Below are 18,815 nucleotides of genomic sequence, written 5' to 3'. Positions count from 1 at the left end.
CTTTGCACTGGTTTACAGCCTAAGGCTGCAGACCTATGTGAACTTATGTGAGAGTAAGTCCTGTGGAACTCAGCGACACTTTACAGTTAAACTGCATAGGATTGTGGTGTAAATAAATCCTTGTTCTTTGGAAGGTAGACCTGAGGTCTTTTCTTCCTCCTCCCATCTTCATTGTTTGTTCTCTATTACTCCAGTGGTCACTGGAACCTTAATCCCAAATGCTATACATTCAGCAAACCATATTCTACAACACTTGTTGAACCATATTGCTAATGCTAGTGAAGGAATAACATGTTTAAATATTTGCCCATGAACATGAGGGAGAAGTAGTATGGGGGGCAATTGTGACTTTCGCACAGATTTTCAAAGAGCTAAGCCCAAAGCACGTTCCAAAATAAAGAAGCTAAGCAGTATTACAAAGGGGACTTCAGTGTTGCGGATTCTTGCAGATAATTAATTACGAATAACACAGATTAGGAAAACGCTAAATTTCTACAATAACAGCAAACATGCTTTAAGGTAGATCAGCCCTAATATTGGAGTTGTTGTTCTTGCTCAAATGGGAATTTAGAAGGCCCACATTTATAGCATGGGTGCACCCCACAATTCAGAAAACCAGTGAGCAATGTATGAGGTTTGATCATCTGGTGTGTGTCTATATGTATTACATTTATTTTGAAAATTAGAAGTAGTATTTGCATCTGTAGCTAGTCACATTTTGTTCAACTGCTGCTCTCATTCAGGAGGGACACCGATCAATTTTTCATGACATTTAAAAGAAAATGGGAGGCAAAGTAATAATTTATTAGAAGGCAACTTAGTGGGGTGTGTTCCCTTTAACTGTGCAGACTTAGTAATATAACCATGTACATGCCTGAGTCCATAACGACATGAGCTGAAGACTCAATAGATTTCTCTGTATGTGTGACTGTGTTATGTTAGGTAGAGAGTAGAATTAGAAAATGAAAAGGATGCATACTTCATTGTTCAGATAGAAGTTTTGGCTGTTGACTGCAGCAATGCAATTCCACATAAAGACCTCAACTGATGAGAGCAATCAAAAATATTATGCTACAAAATGGCTTGGTTCCTGAGGTTTTCATTAAATTAAAATGGAGCAATTGAGAGCCTAGATCCAATAAAATGGAGAATTAAATTAAAAAGCAATTGAATTAAGTGGGACACATAGAGACCGAAAGGTAATGGGCCCTGCACTTTGCAGTGTGAAATATTACATTGCAAAATTTTATATTAAAGTATAAAATAAAAGATAACTTATTCAAGGAAGCCTGTGGGAGATTGTGCCTGGATATTTGCCTTAGTGTTAAGAGGGGATGCCTGTATTATATTTAAAGTGAATGCGTGCAGATAAATCCCATTTTCACTGATACTACAACTTTTGTGCTCATATAACATGTGAAAGTGATGCAAGATAAGAATTTCTGTCGATGCATCCAAGAGCATGCACACTGTAACCAGTATTAAACTAAATAAAGTTTAAACGGAGGATATTTCTGACTGGATCTAATAACAGGAGGAATATGTTTGTCAATTACATGCATGTGTTTTCGTATGAGGGTGTCATGTCCATTTCACTTGCTAAAAATACTCTCCTCCTCCATAAGGGTCAACCAATATTCAAGCCAAAGTGTGTGGACTATATTAAATAAATTCCATTTGTATGTAAACCAACATTATCTGTTCAGTCTATCCAGACTGAAGGCACAGTCTTCCACAACCTTCCTTGAATAAGTTATCTTTCATTTTATACTTCAGTATAAAATTTGGCAATGTAATATTTTCCCCCGCCCAACCCTTAGAAGAGCAAGTCTCCGTGCCATATCCCTAACTGCTTCTGAAGGTCTCTTCGCTTTCAGAAGTGATTTGTCATCCGGTGTTGGGAGTAGTGGGCAAGAGAAGCGGCCTTTTGAGAAATCCCTCTGGGCATGTAGAATTAATAGTGCGGGTCTTTGGATTCCAGCCAGTGGAAATAAATAAAATCATAAATCTTTGTAGATTGTGCATTAATTCAGATTAGAGAGGGGCTTTGACTAGAATCCCCCTCTTCAATCAACATAAGCATGCATTCAGAAGCAGGCTGGGGAGGGGCGAATGTATCCCTAAGCTCTACCCTTCGAGCCCCCGGCTTGCGATTCCGACAGGGGGGCCACGGTGCAACTCATTTATTTGAGCTTGCCCACACAAAAGCGTGTTTGCAGGGAGAGTGTTTTGACACCCAATGGAATGTGTTCTTACTCTTTCTTTCTGCCTTTGACAGAAGTGCTTAGAGCGAAAAAACAGCCTATTGGCCCAGCAGAAAGGGGTTCAATCATCGCTGGAACGCCTCAAAACTCTCATTAGACTGATACAGAATGAGCAGATGATTCAGGTTACCATGACAACCACCACCACCTCCTCCCTGCTAACCGTCCCCTGGATCAAACCGTCTTCTGCCTCAGCTGCTGCCGTACACAAAGCCTTGCAGCCGACACAGGGGAACAACTGACAGGGGCTGCCTGAAAACCTGGTTTTTCTTTTTTGAAAGAAAACAAAAGGTGAACTTTAGATAGATGCAAACACAATAGCTGTGGAAACACTGCAACTGCATCGAGAAGGAGACTTGAGGGGGAGGCGGGGGAACGGAAAGACTTTGTTGTCAATTTTTATTACACCAGGATGTTGGGTGAACCACCCGGTTGACTTCGTTGGTGTCATGGCAACTTTCTACAAAGCAGATCCTGCTGCAGTTTTCTATTGCTGAGATATTCTGTACTTAGGATATTCTTTCTTTCTTTTGTTGCATTGGCCTTAAAGTATTTAATGGATAAGGAAAATGAAGCGGCATATGTTGGCCAATGAGGGGCGTGTGGTGGTGGAATGGAATGGAGCATCCTTGGGGAGGGAAGGTGGACTTTAAAAAGTTCTCATTTTGAAGGGAAAATAGTTTTAAAAGCAAAGAGATAGTTAGCTAGTATGCAGGTAGTTGGTAGGGGGGTGCAGGAATGGTTAATTGGTGACAGTGAAAAATGGAATAGCTTGGAAATCAACATGGATTCCTGATATTTTTCTTTTAAATGAACAAGGTCTGCCACATTGATTCAGGTTGAACTGGACAAGGGGCTATTTGAGAAGAATTGCATTTGTGGGACACTCACAGAGCCTTCAAAATCAAATCATTTTTTCAGTATTATAGTTGAGAATTACAGATATTTAAATAAAAATGTATGAAATTAGCATTTCTAGTGAAATATTGAAGTATTTTCATGCTGATGCTTCTTGTATATGCGTTCTGAAGTATTTAAAGAGGTATGCCTGTAAAACCCCTTAATTTTGCAGGACCTTTCAACTTATTTTGCTATTGATGTATTTTTCTCATGGAGTTTTTTGTGCAAGGTTTAGCATAAACCATAATAGTGACAAATATCTTCAGCAGGTTGGATCTTTATTATTATTTTGAGCGGGGACGGGGTCAGATTTTTTTTAAAAGAAAGAAAGAAAGCAAATAATCTTTTTTGCTGCTGCTTTTTTTCCCTGTCAAGACAGTACAAATGATATGCCAAAAAACTTTACACTTTTGTACTGCATTTTTATTGTAAAATAGGGAATGTGAAAAATGATTATTCTTTATTTTGTTTTATTTCACTTGCAGAAGTATCTGCTAAATAGTACAGGAAATAAACTGCCTCAAGGGGTTGTTTAATTTATTGGATGTATCAGGAGCTGCGGGGGAGGGGTGGGCTGTCACATTCTAAGTAATCGGTTGCTTTTTGGAAAACCTTTTCTTTTTATATTGTTTGTTGCTTTTTACCACATGTGACATGTTTAGCACTAGCCTGAGAAAATACTGGAGAATCCGCTTTATTCCCCCTCCCCTCTAGCTCGTCTTCCGATGCAGCAAGCGCAGTCTGGCCCCATCCGGCCAAGCGGCCTCTGCTGGTGCCCTGAGGCCTACCTCAGAAGTTAGTGGTGGACAAACCAGTTTCCCCTTAGCATAACTTTCCCATTCTGTAACCCTGTGAGGAGCACCATATCGGATTCCAGGGGTTGGGGGATTCACTCTTGAATATTCAGGATGCAATCTTATAGGTGTCTACTCAAACGTTGGTGCCATCGATTCCCATGGTACCTTTTCCCAGGTAAATTTACATAGCAGAAGTGATAACCTCTGGTTTAGGGGGCCTAATCTGGCCTCCAAGACAGTTTTTCTGCACCCCAAAGATTTTGCCAATTTTTTCAGCAGTGACAAACTTTGAGAGAGGGAGTGTGTGTGTGCTGGGGTGGGCAGAGCCCAACATGGAGGAGGATGCAAAAAACCCTCCCCAGGGAGGGGGCACCAGCCTCTTTCCTCAGCTGATCTGCTTGGATTAGCTGAGGAGGGAGGCTGCAAGTGTGTAGGACTGCAAAGAGGCCACACTGACGGCTGGCATGCAGCCCCTGAAGGATTGGCTATGAGGAAATGTGGCCCTCGGGTCATGAAGGATTAGCCAACTCTGCTGTATAGGATTTGAAGTCCTATATTACAAAGTAGCAGTGTATTTTAACAGCATTTGTTGCATTACTTTTAGTAATTCACAATTATAGCATCTTTCTCAATACTAACACAGCCTTGTTTGTTTGTTTGTTTTAAACAAATGGATTTGTGCCTTTGGCATGCATACCTAAGACGCAGACCCATTTTAAATATATATATGACAATAGTAAGTCAGCCTGTAGAACCAGCGATTTGGCCAGAAATATAAGTGCTCCTGAGAAATAATTTGCATGTGGTCGAAACCTCAAGGAAGGGCGTAGGGTACTCTGCCCACTGGCCTTCTCTAAATGTTGCCCCTGTGTTTCAGTAGGTCTGAAGCAAGAATCCATTTCTGCATTCCACAGGTGAAGCATCTCACAATGGCCTATCACACGGTGCCAAGAAATCAAGGGATTTGGCTTTTTATTGATTGATTGGGGGGTCACCCAGCACTAGGCAGCACACGGTCCCTTCAACCATTTTCACAACTCCGGGAGAAACTGTGCAGTACTATACAAATCTATTTTAATACACTTAACACTCTGTTGAACAAGATTTTTATATTCTTTTATTGACAAACAAAAGTGAACTAAGTAAAACACGGTTGTGATACATTGGTTATTGTATGCCAATTTATGCATTCGAACGTGGCTTGCAATGTAAATGTTTTCAGGTTTAATGGTTCTTTTTCTCCTTCTAAGACGAATTTAAAGAAAAGGGGAAAGCACAGAAAGTTGATTTAATGTGAAAACTTTCTGAAGTGTTTTTCTGGGACTGTTAAAAGTAGTTATTTTGGAAAAGGGACTGTCCCGTGGATAGTGTGCATAGAAAACAAAGTGTTTGTCTTAAATATACCAATGTAGTTTACTTCTTTATGATGAATTAAAACTTGACTGACAGATTTAACCTTGGTGTGGTCCCTGGAATGTATATCCCTGTGCCGCCCTGAACAAGGCCGAAGTATGTTGCTGGGCCCCCGCATTCCTGCCTCCCCTCACCATCTATGGCAACCCCCTCCAACAGTCCTCATGGGAACTCTGCCCACACGGCATCATAGGTAATAATTTCTTGTTCAATAGAAATGCCATTGTCAAGATTTGGTTTTTCATTCACCAATTTACACACCAGAATTAAAATGGTCTCAAAAATAAACTGTATGCCTTAATTTGCCCTCACATTTAATTGCAGTGCATGAGAGAGGGGACTTCAATACTAAAGACAATAAAGAAAGGAATAAAAATGAAAACTGTCATTATTACAATACCTTTAAATAATTCTGTGCTGCAACCACACTGTACACTCTGACAACCAGAACTGTGCACAGTTTTTCATCATCACATCTCAAAAAAGATAATGTAGCACTACAAATGGTAACCAAAATGATCAGGGGACATTAAAGCCACTTGTCATCTCCTGGGCAAGTAGCTCAAGCAGATGTTGACTGTTCAGCTCATGAGGAGATATGACAGCCATCTTCAAATATCTCAAGGAATGTCACATGGAAGATGGCATAAGCTTGTTTTCTCCTGCTCTGGAGGGTAGGACTCAAACCAATGACTTCAAGTTACAAGAAAGAAGATTCCAGCTATACATCTGGAAGAACCTTCTGACAGTAAGAGCTGTTTGAGGGTGTAGCAGACTCCTTTGGGAGATTGCAGACTCGCCTTCCTTGGAAGCTTGGAAGCAGAGGTTGGATAGCCACCTATCATTTCATGGATGCTTAGCTGAAATTCCTGCACTGCAGGGAATTGGACTAGATGGCCCTTGCGTGCCCTTCCAACTTCCAAGTTCAATGAGACTTAACACACACGAAAGTAAGTTTCTGTTTTGCTATTGCAGTGTCCAGCAGCTTAAGGCACACATTCAACAGCTAAATGTAGATTCTTTATGGTTCCACTGAGTTCACCAGGAGAAGAATCATGAACCTGCTCTTAACTCTCACCTTTGATAAAGAATTGCTTGCTGCTATTAGCATTCCCAGAATGAAGGGCAAGACGATGCCCTTCCTTTTACATACCCCACCAGAGTGTGAGACTCTTTTGCCAGTTCTTTTTAATTTCAGAGTGTTGTAACTATATGCAATGATAACCCATCACCACCCATCCTCTCTGTGTATGGATTTTATCGGGGGTGGGTGGGCATCATTTATGACATCAGGTCAAATTCTGCCTTGCCTCAATATTTTTGTAAAAAGCAAAGAGCCTGCTGTTGTTGAGGCCTATGAAAATCTCTTTGCCGTAGAAAGAAACAGGGAGCCCATTGCAATACTCTGCATGATGCCTTGGTAATGAATATGGACACAGGGATGTTCCGGCTTATGCTAGCCTTTCATCATTGGCAGTATGTTGCACTACGCTTCTCCTGAGGTGATTTGGGAACCCAAAAACAGCTGCTGTGGTCCAAGACATCTGTAGTCCCAAATGCATCCTTTGAAAGGCAACAAACACCAGCTCTGCCCCCCTGGAAAGATTCCGCTTCCGCCAGCCACCTTCCATCCCTGCCAGGCCTTTGCTTGCTTCTTGTCAGTCAACAGAAAATCCTGGCTGTCAGCTTTTGAATCTTTATGCGTGCTCTTTGTAAGTAAGCACTTTGGGGCAGGGACCAATCTTTTTAAAAATATTTATATTTATTAATATTTTTTTTATTAGGGACGTGGGTGGCGCTGTGGGTTAAAGCCTCAGCGCCTAGGACTTGACGGTCGAAATGTCGGCGGTTCGAATCCCCGCGGTGGGGTGCGCTCCCGTTGCTCGGTCCCAGCGCCTGCCAACCTAGCAGTTCGAAAGCACCCCTGGGTGCAAGTAGATAAATAGGGACCGCTTACCAGCGGGAAGGTAAACAGCGTTCCGTGTGCTGCGCTGGCTCGCCAGATGCAGCTTGTCACGCTGGCCACGTGACCCGGAAGTGTCTGCGGACAGCGCTGGCTCCCGGCCTATAGAGTGAGATGGGCGCACAACCCTAGAGTCTGTCAAGACTGGCCCGTATGGGCAGGGGTACCTTTACCTTTAAGGTGATTTCAGTTAAAGGAAATAAAGTGATACAGGCAATAAAAGGAGGGAAAGTGTTTATATTGCTCTGTAATGCTGACAGTGTTGTATAAATAAGGCTCCATTGGGGGAGGGCAGGAATTGCAAGAAAGAAATTGTTGATCCTTCAGAATTAATGTGATGACAAAACATTGCTAAAAAGATGTATTTATTGTAAATGGCAGTTTTTATTCTCTGTTTCTTTTTATGTCTTTGCTTACTGGTTGATTGCATCTCCCAAACAATCAGGTTGTTGAATTGCACACCTTGCAGCCCTGCCCCCAACCAGACCAGGATATGTGTGCAAAAACCCTTTTACGGCTCTTATTGTTGCCCCCCCCACCCCAGTCTCTGAGCAGTGCAAGATTGCAGGGGTCCAGGTGCTGACTCTGGGTTCAGGTTTCCTTTGGAAATGAGATATTCAGAGGGTGAAATAGGATAAATTCTATGACCACGTTGCTGTGCAACACCTGAGAAGCTGTTGAATGCCTTTCCTTCTCTGGTTTGTTAACACACTGGAGAGGTTTGCACATTCAAGCAATGACATGCATGTATGAAGAATCACTAATGATGAACCACTGGAAAAAAAACCCCACATCAAGTCAAAGATGATGCAAGTTCACCATGAACAGAGACTCATCTATTCTGCAGCCAACCAGCCATCATGTCAAGAATGATTATTTCCTGACTTTGATAATACAGTTTTTTAAAAAAAAAATTTAAAAAGTCTGCCTAACTTTCCACTTTCTTCTTCAGAGAGTGTGTTTACAAAAAGGGACATTATTCTGAAATGAAGCAGAAACAGCTACATCAGATGGAATAGCATTTGCTTTAATCAATTTCCCCCCACCGTGGCTGCTTTTCCCCCTATGAAATGAAGCCTCAGCTCCAGGAGAGATGGATTGGTGTAAACAGAAGCCACTAGACTGCCTCTCAAGTGACTTTTAACTTAACCAGGGTGAATCCCATTAAAGCCTGAGAATGAGTTGCTTACATTAAAATTGTCATGATGAGAAACTACTTGCAAGACTTTGAAGGAACTCCCAGCAATAAATAAATAAATAAATTTAAAATTGCTTGTGTTGGGTGTTTTTGGAGTACAGAAATACATCAGGTCTTTGATATTTGGTATTCATCAGAAAGATTTTACAGCTTGTGTTTTCCTTCGCTTTACCATTTCATCTATGTAATTTAGACAAAACTTTCATCTCCTTTTCAGGCTTTGACACAGAGAGTCTTTGAAAGAGTTTACGAGTGTTGATATTAGACAAAGTAGCCACATGCCGTTCTGTATTCTAAACACTGCTGTGCCAGCAATTTTATACTCCTAATGCCATCCCAAATAATGTCCAAATTATCACTTAAGGATACATAGCAGTTTCTTTGATTATGCTTTTAAAAAAAACACCTTGAAGGATATATAGATAAAATAAAGTTATTCTTAAAAGCTCACACAACTAGAGGCCTGAAACATGCTGTGTTATATACCCAGTAAAAAAACCCAGTAGACTTACAGTGAAATAAGGTGGATGGGAGCCAAAGAATAGCATAATTTCAATGTAGAACTAATAAGTACCCTTACAGTGGTACCTAGGGTTACATACGCTTCAGGTTACAGACTCCGCTAACCTGGAAGTAGTACCTCGGTTAAGAACTTTGCTTCAGGATGAGAACAGAAATCGTGCAGCGGGAGGCCCCATTAGCTAAAGTGGTACCTCAGGTTAAGAACGGACCTCCAGAACGAATTAAGTTCTTAACCCAAGGTACCACTGTATTTGGTTGAAATTCCAGGGTGTAAACTTCTCCATAAGAAGCCTAAGCACTGTGAAATTGCATTTGACATCAAACTAAAGCCCCTTCTGGTCCAAGAACATAGAATTGCAGAGTTGACTGGTTACCCCTGAGGGTCATCTACCAGTGTTTCCCAACCTTGGGCCTCCAGCTGTTTTTGGACTACAACTCCCATCATCCCTAGCTAGCAAGACCAGTGGTCAGGGATGATGGGAATTGTAGTTCAAAAACAGCTGGAGGCCCAAGGTTGGGAAACACTAGTCCACCCCCCTGCAATGCAACAATCTCAGCTAAAGCACCCATGGGAGATGCCCATCCAAAAACCTTCAAGGAAGGAGGGCCCCCCCCCAACTTCCAAGGGAGTCCGTTCCACTGTCAAACAAATAAGGGTACTTATTAGTATCACACTCAAACAGAGCATGCCTTTTCAGTTCTCTAGAGGCGGGGTCTGCTATTTCAGGCAGTAGTTCCCCCTGCCAACGGCTTAGAAAATAGCTGCCCAATTCCCTCTGATGCCATTAGGGAGAATGCTAAGTTAAACTGTTATTGTCAGGACAACTGGCCATTTTGCAGATTCACCAGGCTTCATGAAGAATGTGCACTTCATCTATGAAGTGGGAGTTGTGCACATTCCTGCACATTGTACGCAATTTCCAACAGGCCTTGGAGAATGTGCAAATCTGAACTACATTTTGGGCATTCTCCAGCCAATTAGCTTAGTCCCCTTTGTACATTCTCGAGGTAACAGTCACAATCTCTGGCCAGCGTGCATTGTCTCCGAGAAAATGCATTTTCCCCTGTTTCTAGTCCAGGGATGTGCAGTCTCCCCACCTCAATTGCTTCTGACTCCCTGCTTAATCTTACATGGCCCACAACATATTATCCCAATGATAAAATTTTCAGTCTCCTTTTCACCACTCGTAATTGTATCCTACAGTCATCTCCGTAGCAGAAGGAGGTCCTTCACCCTCCTACAATCCAGATGGAAATAGTACCTGGCCCCACCGAGGACACCTTGCTGCTATCAAGCTGAGGAGCGGGGGGCGGGGGGGCGGGGAGAGAGAGAGAGAAAGAGCATGAAGCCCCTCTGGTGCCACTCAGAACCATTTCTGTCCTTGTCCACTGCTGGCAGCTTACCTCCAAGAAAACAGCACTTGATAGAAAAGAATGGCTGTTAACTTCTCTTATTGCTGAGGTATTTTCAAGGCTCAAAGATTGGATGTTGGTATGTTAGAAACACTGGCTATGTATGCATAGTCCACGCTGAATACAAAGCATGCCTTATTTTAAAAAATCATAGGTAAGCTGCATATGCAATGCTCTCTAAGCAGCAAACAAAAAGATGCAGAAATTAACAGATGCAGAAAGTGGCTTCTTGCCATACTGTTCTGCAAACAAGTTTTGAACCGGCCTGTGCTTCCTCCAGAATAACCACAGAACAGCAATCTCAACAACAATATGCTAAATCCATTAGCACAGAAACAGTAATACATACTCGTAACGTAATACACTCCACTCAGGATGGACCGATTTAAATCAAAACAATTTAAGACCAGCTACTTAATTCAGTCCACTCTGAGTGAAATTACATAAGCAGGCAGTATGTGTTACAGTTTCTATGCAAACGGGCTTGTCATATTGTTGAATTTGCAGTTTCGTAGTTCCCCAGAGGAAGGATTGCTGTGCTGTGTCAGGAGCTAGTTAATTTACATTATTATGATCAGCATAGACAAAATATCACTTCAAATAATTGGTTTTAATTACTTTTCCCACTGTGTAATTCACACATTTCCTAAAGAGAAATGAATACCGAAATCTTTGGGTGTACAGTCCACATGTCTTTTGTTTCTGCTGAGAGACAAAAAAGGGCAATTGTGAAATTAACAGCTCATTGTTTGACTCCCAAGTCCATCATATGCACTCAATGTACTCAGGCAACTCCGGGCCCCACACACCCGGACATTTCTCCCAGCATCCTGTTTCCCACAGCAGCTATTGAACAGACAGACTGATCTCACTGAATGTGTCCCATCGCCTCTTTAAAGTCTTCCAAGTTGACTACCATCACCAAACTTTGTAGCAGCAAATAGTTTGGCTTGGCCGTGTACTGCATGAAAGGCTCCACAGGTAGGATCCACAAGGGTGAATCAGAATAAACTAAGCCCCAAATTCAGAAGTAAGGCAGTTGCTTATAAAATTTATTTGAAATTAGTTCTAATTTCACAACTCTTAGCCTCAGCTCTGACCAATAGTCTGTGCTGCTGTTTGATTAACTGGATGCTTTCATATATGACATCAAGGACCAAACTGGACAGGATGTCAAGAGATGTCCTCTCACAGCTTAGGAACATAGGAATATGTTGAATTGGCCCATCTTGTCCAGTGTTTTCTACACTGACCGGTAACGGCTCTCCAGAGTTTCAGGTGATTCTCTCCCAGTTTTACATCCGCAGCATGGTTTCTGCCTGTGCTTCTAGAGGAAAGTGAGGTGCAGGTGGGGCTCATCCACCTGGGAAGGTAGCCAATCTAGGAGAAGAAAGACTCTGCCCCTAAACCTCCACTGCCTTGCAGGACATCTTTGGGAGAAGAAAAGGCTGAGGAGTAAACCCTACACAAATCTGGAGTTGAGTCCTCAAGATGGTTGGATGGCGCCTTGTACGCCTCCTTGTGGCAACTCCTGCAGCCAAGCTGGTGCCAAATGTATTGCTCTCCTTTCCTTTGGACCACATCAGGGTGGTCTTGTCGTCTGGACAGCCCAGGACCTCCTTACACACTGCCCAGGTTTGCACCCTGGGAAGGTCACTTTGGTGCTGCAAACGCAGCATGAACAATGTGGGAGGCAGCAGTTACAAGCGACCGGTCTCAGCAGCCACAGCTGGTGTTGAGATTCTCCAGTAGTTTGACTTCACCCCTAGAGGTGCACTCCATTGTCTCTCAAGACAGACGAATGCCAAGGATGATGACAATGATGACAATAACAGTCTCGAGATGCTGCGGATTGAACCTTTGGCATGCAAAGCAGATGCTCCGTCACTGAGGTATGGCTCTTCCCATAGGATTGTTGTATGTGTCTGGGGGAGGGTATCAAATGAGTAGCATCACAAGGTGAGATGCAGTCTGGCCTTTCCTTCAGTCTGTCAGTCCTCTAGAAGGGTAGCTACTCAGTTACCTTGTGCTGGGTTGTGAGACACTCAGAAGCCACGAGGAAGCTTCTTGCTGCTTCTGAATGTGTCCCAACTGGACATGAGATGAAAGGAGGACTGTTGTCCTGGTCTGAGGGATAGGCTCAACATCTCACCTGGTACTGATCTGGGAGGCACTATGTATTCTATAACCCCAGCTTCTCAGTTTTCCTTTCAAACCATGTGATGGAGGTGCCTCCGCTTCCTCTCCTCCCGCCACTCATCCGTTCTCCGCAGCTGCTGCTCCCCTTGGGTCCCTTCCAGCTCTAAGATTCTATGATTCCCTCATCCCCATGCCTGATCTCCAGTTTCAGACAATGTTCTGTATCAGAATATTATTATTATTATTATTATTAGTAGTAGTAGTAGTAGTAGTAGTAGAATTTATATACCCAGAGGTCTCAGGGCGGTCACAGAACAAAATCTAAATACAAAATCACAAAATACACACAACACCCCAATAACACCCCCTCCCCATAATGTGATGTTTAGCTAATGATATATCACAATGTTGAAAACCATATATCACTCAACCTTAGTCTGGTTTTTTTTAGTACACCTAAAATAATTTGCTTATTAGGGGCTACCCCACATTTTGTTCAAAAAATTGCATTGCAGAGGAAACTATCTTACAGTTATCAAAATTTTCAAAAGTAGGGTGTCCGTGGCTTGGCTTTTGAAAATTAGGGGGTCCTCAGTAGTTAGCTAATAGGGAACCACTGTGCGAGAGGACTGGGGGAAGGTGGAAGTGACCACAAATAATGAGTTGGCTCCTAAAGCTCGCCCAGATGGTGGAGCCCATGCTGATCTCAGCACTTTCATAGTTGACATATAATGCTATTTAGTACCGAAAGTTGACGGTTTAGGAGATTTAATAGGAGATTCCCATTCCCTGCAAAGAATGAAGATGTATCAACAAGTCTGAATGACTTTGAGTCTGAAGTTTGAAATATAGCATCACATCCAATACGCTATTTCAGATTTTGAGTTCGGACTCATTTAAAATTTGAGGCACAAGATTGGAAGCAAAGTAAATTATAAATATTGGTGGATAGTTCACAATTCAGTCCTAATTAGAAACAGCACTGATACTATAAGCACACTCAAGTAGAAAAACGTGTGTGATTTCTAATGCTATTGGCACATAGGGATCCTTATATCCCAATTAACAGTGTCATCGAAATCTCACATCAGTCAAGTCAACTGTTTCAGCTTCTGCAGTTCAGAGGTTGACTCCCAGATGTGCCGCAGTGTGGATCATTATTGGAAATATATGCCAAAGTTCACCAGGTTAACACCTGCCTGCCCAAGGTAACGGCAGCCCTCTGGACCTTGTGGATCTATAATGACTTTCAAACGCTGTTTCAGCTCTTTGTGGAGCAAACCTGAGCAACCTATTTTTAAAATAAGAATAATGATAATTCTGCTGTGAAAATAAGCAGATATGGTTCTGGAGGTAGCACTGGGATGGACAAGAACGAGCAAGCTGAAACTTAATTCACACAAGATGGGGAAACCAGAATCTCTGAATGGAGGTTTACAAGTCATCTTGAAGGTCTCATGTTACCTAAAGACCAAGCTCAGAGTTTGGGAGGTTCAGGTGGTGGCAGTGGTCAGTCACTGGCCCTTTCTTAACCCCTTCAGCTGGTACACCAGCAGCGGTCCTGTCACTTGGCCGGAACAGCCTCACCCTTGTCATCCATGCCCTGGCCATATCACTAGACTCCATTCTTTGGAGACTGCCATAAAAATGACAGGTGGTATTGTGGCAGTGTGAATACACTCAGAATACCCACAGTATTGCTTTATGGCTCTTGTTATCACTGACTTTTAGGAGAGATGGCTTGTATTGCGCCCCAGCACCCCAAGTCTAAAGAAACTTCTCAGCTCAATACCCTGGAGAAATGGTGTGTGTGTGTGTGTGTGTGTGTGTGTGTGTGTGTGTGTGTATTCTAATGGAAGTGCAGATTGTAAATAATAATAAGAGCCAGCAGAGGTTCCAACTTGAATAAAATACTGGGGTGGGGGTGTATGAGCCCTGCTCTTCATAACCGCTCACATGATGAGGTGCACCCATACCATTTGAATGGGAATGCCGATCAGCTTGTGGGGCAGCCCCCTAATTTTTTTGTGTGGGATGAAGGGAGTTGGCTTCTATGGTAGCCAGATAGTGCAGTTTTTTGTTCTTGATAAAAGACGGTGTTTGTAATCTTGCAACATAATAATAATAGCAACAACAACAACAATAACTTATTATTTATACCCCGCCCATCTGGGGCTGGGCTTCCCCAGCCACTCTGGGCGGCTTCCAAAAAAATATTAAAATACAGTAATACATCAAACCCGAGTTTGATCAAAACCCATGTTGATCTCTGGGTGCTCATCCATATTCAGAGGGAGCGGGGATAATGAGTTTGCTCATCCAGCGCATGAGAAGCAGTGGATGTACAAAGTATGGCAGTAAGGGACAGCAGAACAGAAAGTCTGTAAAAGTATCAATTTACATCACAAATGTTTTAAGAGAACTGTTGCAATGGGGAGATAAAACTGTTGTTTTGCTTTCTGACTACTGGTGGTCTTCTGTCCAAACTGGGGCAGGTTGTTGTTCTGTTGGCAAGGCCCCTTCTCTGAATTAAACCTGACAGCTGAACTGAAGTGTTGCTTACTGTAAGCTGTTTAGAGAAAAGTGAAGAAGAAAAATCTTAAGAGTGAAAAAGATTTTGCCAGGCTTCAGAGCAACAGCAGGATTCTAACCTAAATGCTCTTGTTGTTCTACTGTTTTATTGCATGTTAGAATAAAAATGATAATTCTAATGCAGCTTTCTTGCCATCATGGAAAATGTTTTAATACAACATTATACTTCCTGCATCAGCTGTGGCTGAAATACACATTAAGAATCAGTGTGGTGTATTTTCCAAGACATTGAGCCCTTTGAAGTGAGAGAAAGAGAGAGAGAGAGAGAGAGAGAGAGAGAGAGAGAGAGAGAGAGAGAAGCAGCGCTCCACTTTTCACACTCATCATAACAGTACTGAGATACTATTACAATAAAAAGTGTAACCTATTTCTCAGAATCACAACCCAACTATTTATTTCAGGGATGGTGGAAATGTGTTCTGGGGCAATTTCATACTCACTCAAACACTGTGGTAGGAAATTTCCTGACAAATTCAAAGCTCTTGAGGTCTTGGGTTCAATTTATTAAAAAATGTGCAATGCTAGGAAGGCGTGCGGGGGGGGGGGGAGCCAGAGTGATGCCTTCTCCCTCTCTCCATGGAAATTGCAGCAAATTAAATGAGTGACAACATAAGGAAAGTGAAAGAAAGTGGAATTAGCAGGACTACTGTTAAATAAATAAATGTTTTGCCTATAAGGAGGATTCATGAAAATTCAATAAATACTTTGGAGTGCAAAGATTCATGGAACATACATGGTATTGCACACACAGAATGCATGGTGCACCTGTGCCCTTTAGCCTTACCTGCCCCCCCCCCCCCCACAGGGCTTATTCACACCTTTCTTCCACTTTTCCCAAGCACAGGCCACAATTTATAGCTCCGTGTCCAAGCATCCTTTTTTGACTCCGGAAAATTCACTGCAAAAATCCATCAATTAAAGCGCCATTGAAGTCAGTCTGTGGGAAAAGTGGATTGACTTTTGCTCTGATTCAACTTTAAAGAGCGGGTTTTCATGGGTAAACAAACAAACAAACAAAAATCATCAGACATGGAGCAGACCTCTGCCTGGAAAGAGCTGGGCAAAATGTAAGTGTAGAAAAACCCAAAGGTTCACATATGTGTCCTAGCACCTCAAAGGCTGTTCAAGCACAGATGTTCAGGCCTTTCTTGTTTCTCAGCACCTGATGAGAAACCTGCTGGATGTGTGCAGTGGCTCTGTGGACAAAGACAGCATTTTACAAAGGTCTGTCATCCCTTGTTGCTGAAGTTATCAAGTCATAAGCAGGCAGGTGAAAGGTTAGGCCAATATACAGAGGATGATTTGTGATCTGATTTAGCATGTTCATATTATCTGTAAACAAAAAATTTGAAATTTCTTGAGGTGGCCTAGCGTTGTATTTGCCGAAGGCATCCATTCACTAATGAATCTAGGAAACGGAAGAATAAAACACTGGAAAAAGCCCCCTCTCCGTCACCGGAGTACATGCAGACATTCAAAGACACAGAGGCCCCAGGTCCCCAATCATGACCTCATGCCATTGGATACGGGCACATTGCAAGGCGCATGTTGCCACTGAGGCCATAGCATAAAGGTGGCCCTGTGCAGTTTCCACATTCCTGCGTTTGGTGTGTTCCAGTGTTTACTGGTTGTGAATCTGTGAAAAGGCCTTAACTGGAAACCATTCTGAGAAAGTGTGTAGAGGACACAAGGCACTCTCTCAGCACAGACTGAATAACTACAAATGTTATAATGGTGATCTTCTATTATGTTATTGTTATTATTTGTGAGCTGCTTTGTGTCTCGTGTGAGTGAAAAGCGGCATAGAAATATAAGAAATGAAATGAAATGAAATGAATGGTAGCAGCAATGCTGGGCCTGAGTTTATTTTGTTGCTGTTATTGGTATTGTTATGAGTTTGTGGGGTGCCTGGACTCCCCTTCCAATTTCTGGGTGCCAGGTGCAGGATTTAGTGTGTTAAAATACAAGCCAGGAGCCCGCCTGGTAATGGTCTGCTAAATATGAGTTTGTTAGGCAGAGGTTTTCAACTTTTTTGAGTCCATCGCTCCCTTGACCAACCACATCCTTTCAGTGGCTTCTCTATGGGATACGGGGAATCCACACGTGTGTTCCATACGAGGCCCATTCTGCCCCCCCTTCTGCCCTTGCCCATTTTTGGCATGCATGTAAGCGGGAGCGCACAAATGGGGATTACCCTTTCACTTCTTTTTACTAGCACTTGCCAAACTAAAGCATCTTTCCATATTGCTTCATTTTAAATTTAAGTGTGGGACACGGATGCAAGAAATTAGAAAGTTGCTACAGTAACGTTGTACTGGAGCTCTATATAAGCAGGCTGACTGAGCCCTTCAGTTCAGTTCTGTTCTGGCCTCTGAATAAACAAGAGCTGTTTGAAGAATCACTGTGTCGTCTGATATGTTCACCCACAACTTAACAATGTTTGTAGTTTTGTAAATCCTTTCCTGTTGTAAGGTGCCTTGAGCATGGTTTTATCAATGGGAAGGCAGCATACCTGCCTTTGCCATGGTAATGGAAATGAGCCGCAGCCCCACTCAGCCATGAAGCTCATGTGGCCCAATGCAGCCTGAATCACACACACCATGCCTTCTGTTAATGAAATGACTTTATTCGTTACATGCATAAATACTTTTAGTTCACCACTAAGGGCAAAAGTCCTCTCATGGTGGCTTATATCTGTAAGTCAGTGTTTAAATCAACACCAATGCAATTAAATGAAAAAGACCAGCCCAGTTGCTGCTAGACCAAAACAAACAGCTCAAATACAGTCTCAAAATAATCCACCATACCATGAAACATTGGGAAGTATATCCTCAGCTGGCATCCCTATTAATGATTTGGAAGAGCAAGAAGCAGCGGAGAACGGAGCGAATATTTAAGCGCAGTACATTTTGCAAATAACATGAGTTGTGCAGCATGGTGGCAGCCATAGAAAAAGCTTAATCTGGATCTGAAAGAGGCAACAGACATTTGGATACAGTATGGTGACTCCTCTAAGCCCAAACATCTCTCCACCTTGAACTGCAACAGCACAGCAGGATTCTAAAAGCACCTTTTCAAAACATTTTCACTTTGTTAACTAATGCTGCCACTGGATTTTCAGTTCTGTTTTATCAATATTATTGTGTTTTCACTCTCCCTTTGTCTTATCATTTTAATTCGTATGCTGCTTTGAGACGGATTGTAACAGGCAGCAAATAAACGTATATCTCATTTTGGGGAAGGCAATTCAAGAGGTGAGGGTTGGTTGCAGAGGCTGGCAGGCAAAGTGTTAAGCACCCCTTCCTGCTCAAAATTTCAGCTTCCTTGCGCAGCTTTTCATTAAAAAGAAATGCTTCATTACACACATTTGCATGTAATGGTTAGTTTGCCCCAGAGTTCAGGAATTACAGTGTTTGAAGTGAGGATCACCACCAGCCGTTCTATATGGATGTACGCTTTGTCACAGGACACCGCAGAGCAGGTGTGCAGGTGTGGACTTGTCACATATGATGAGCAAGCTTCTCTCTCTTTCACTGCCCATGCCAGGAGGCCCTGTGTGGCAGCGGCAGCAGCATCCCTCAGTGGGTACACATGAAACCAAACGTGTTTTTATT

At 42.6% G+C, this 18,815-nt stretch overlaps 1 protein-coding gene across 4 annotated transcripts in view; it reads left to right on the top strand.

Moving 5' to 3' along the window:
* The window catches only part of PHF21B (PHD finger protein 21B), a 178,797-nt gene extending 173,381 nt beyond the window's left edge, over positions 1-5,416 (top strand). For all 4 annotated transcript variants that reach the window (XM_028728683.2, XM_028728686.2, XM_028728684.2 and 1 more), the window contains one exon: positions 2,279-5,416. In XM_028728683.2, coding sequence (XP_028584516.2) covers positions 2,279-2,506 — 228 coding nt within the window. In that variant the 3' untranslated portion in view covers positions 2,507-5,416. The remainder of the gene's footprint in view (positions 1-2,278) is intronic.
* Positions 5,417-18,815: the final 13,399 nt, after the last annotated feature.

This window comes from Podarcis muralis, chromosome 6, assembly GCF_964188315.1.
Source record: "Podarcis muralis chromosome 6, rPodMur119.hap1.1, whole genome shotgun sequence".
Taxonomy (NCBI): domain Eukaryota; kingdom Metazoa; phylum Chordata; class Lepidosauria; order Squamata; family Lacertidae; genus Podarcis; species Podarcis muralis.
Note: the sequence above shows the minus strand (reverse complement) of the source record. Positions and strands in the feature narration are given on the sequence as shown.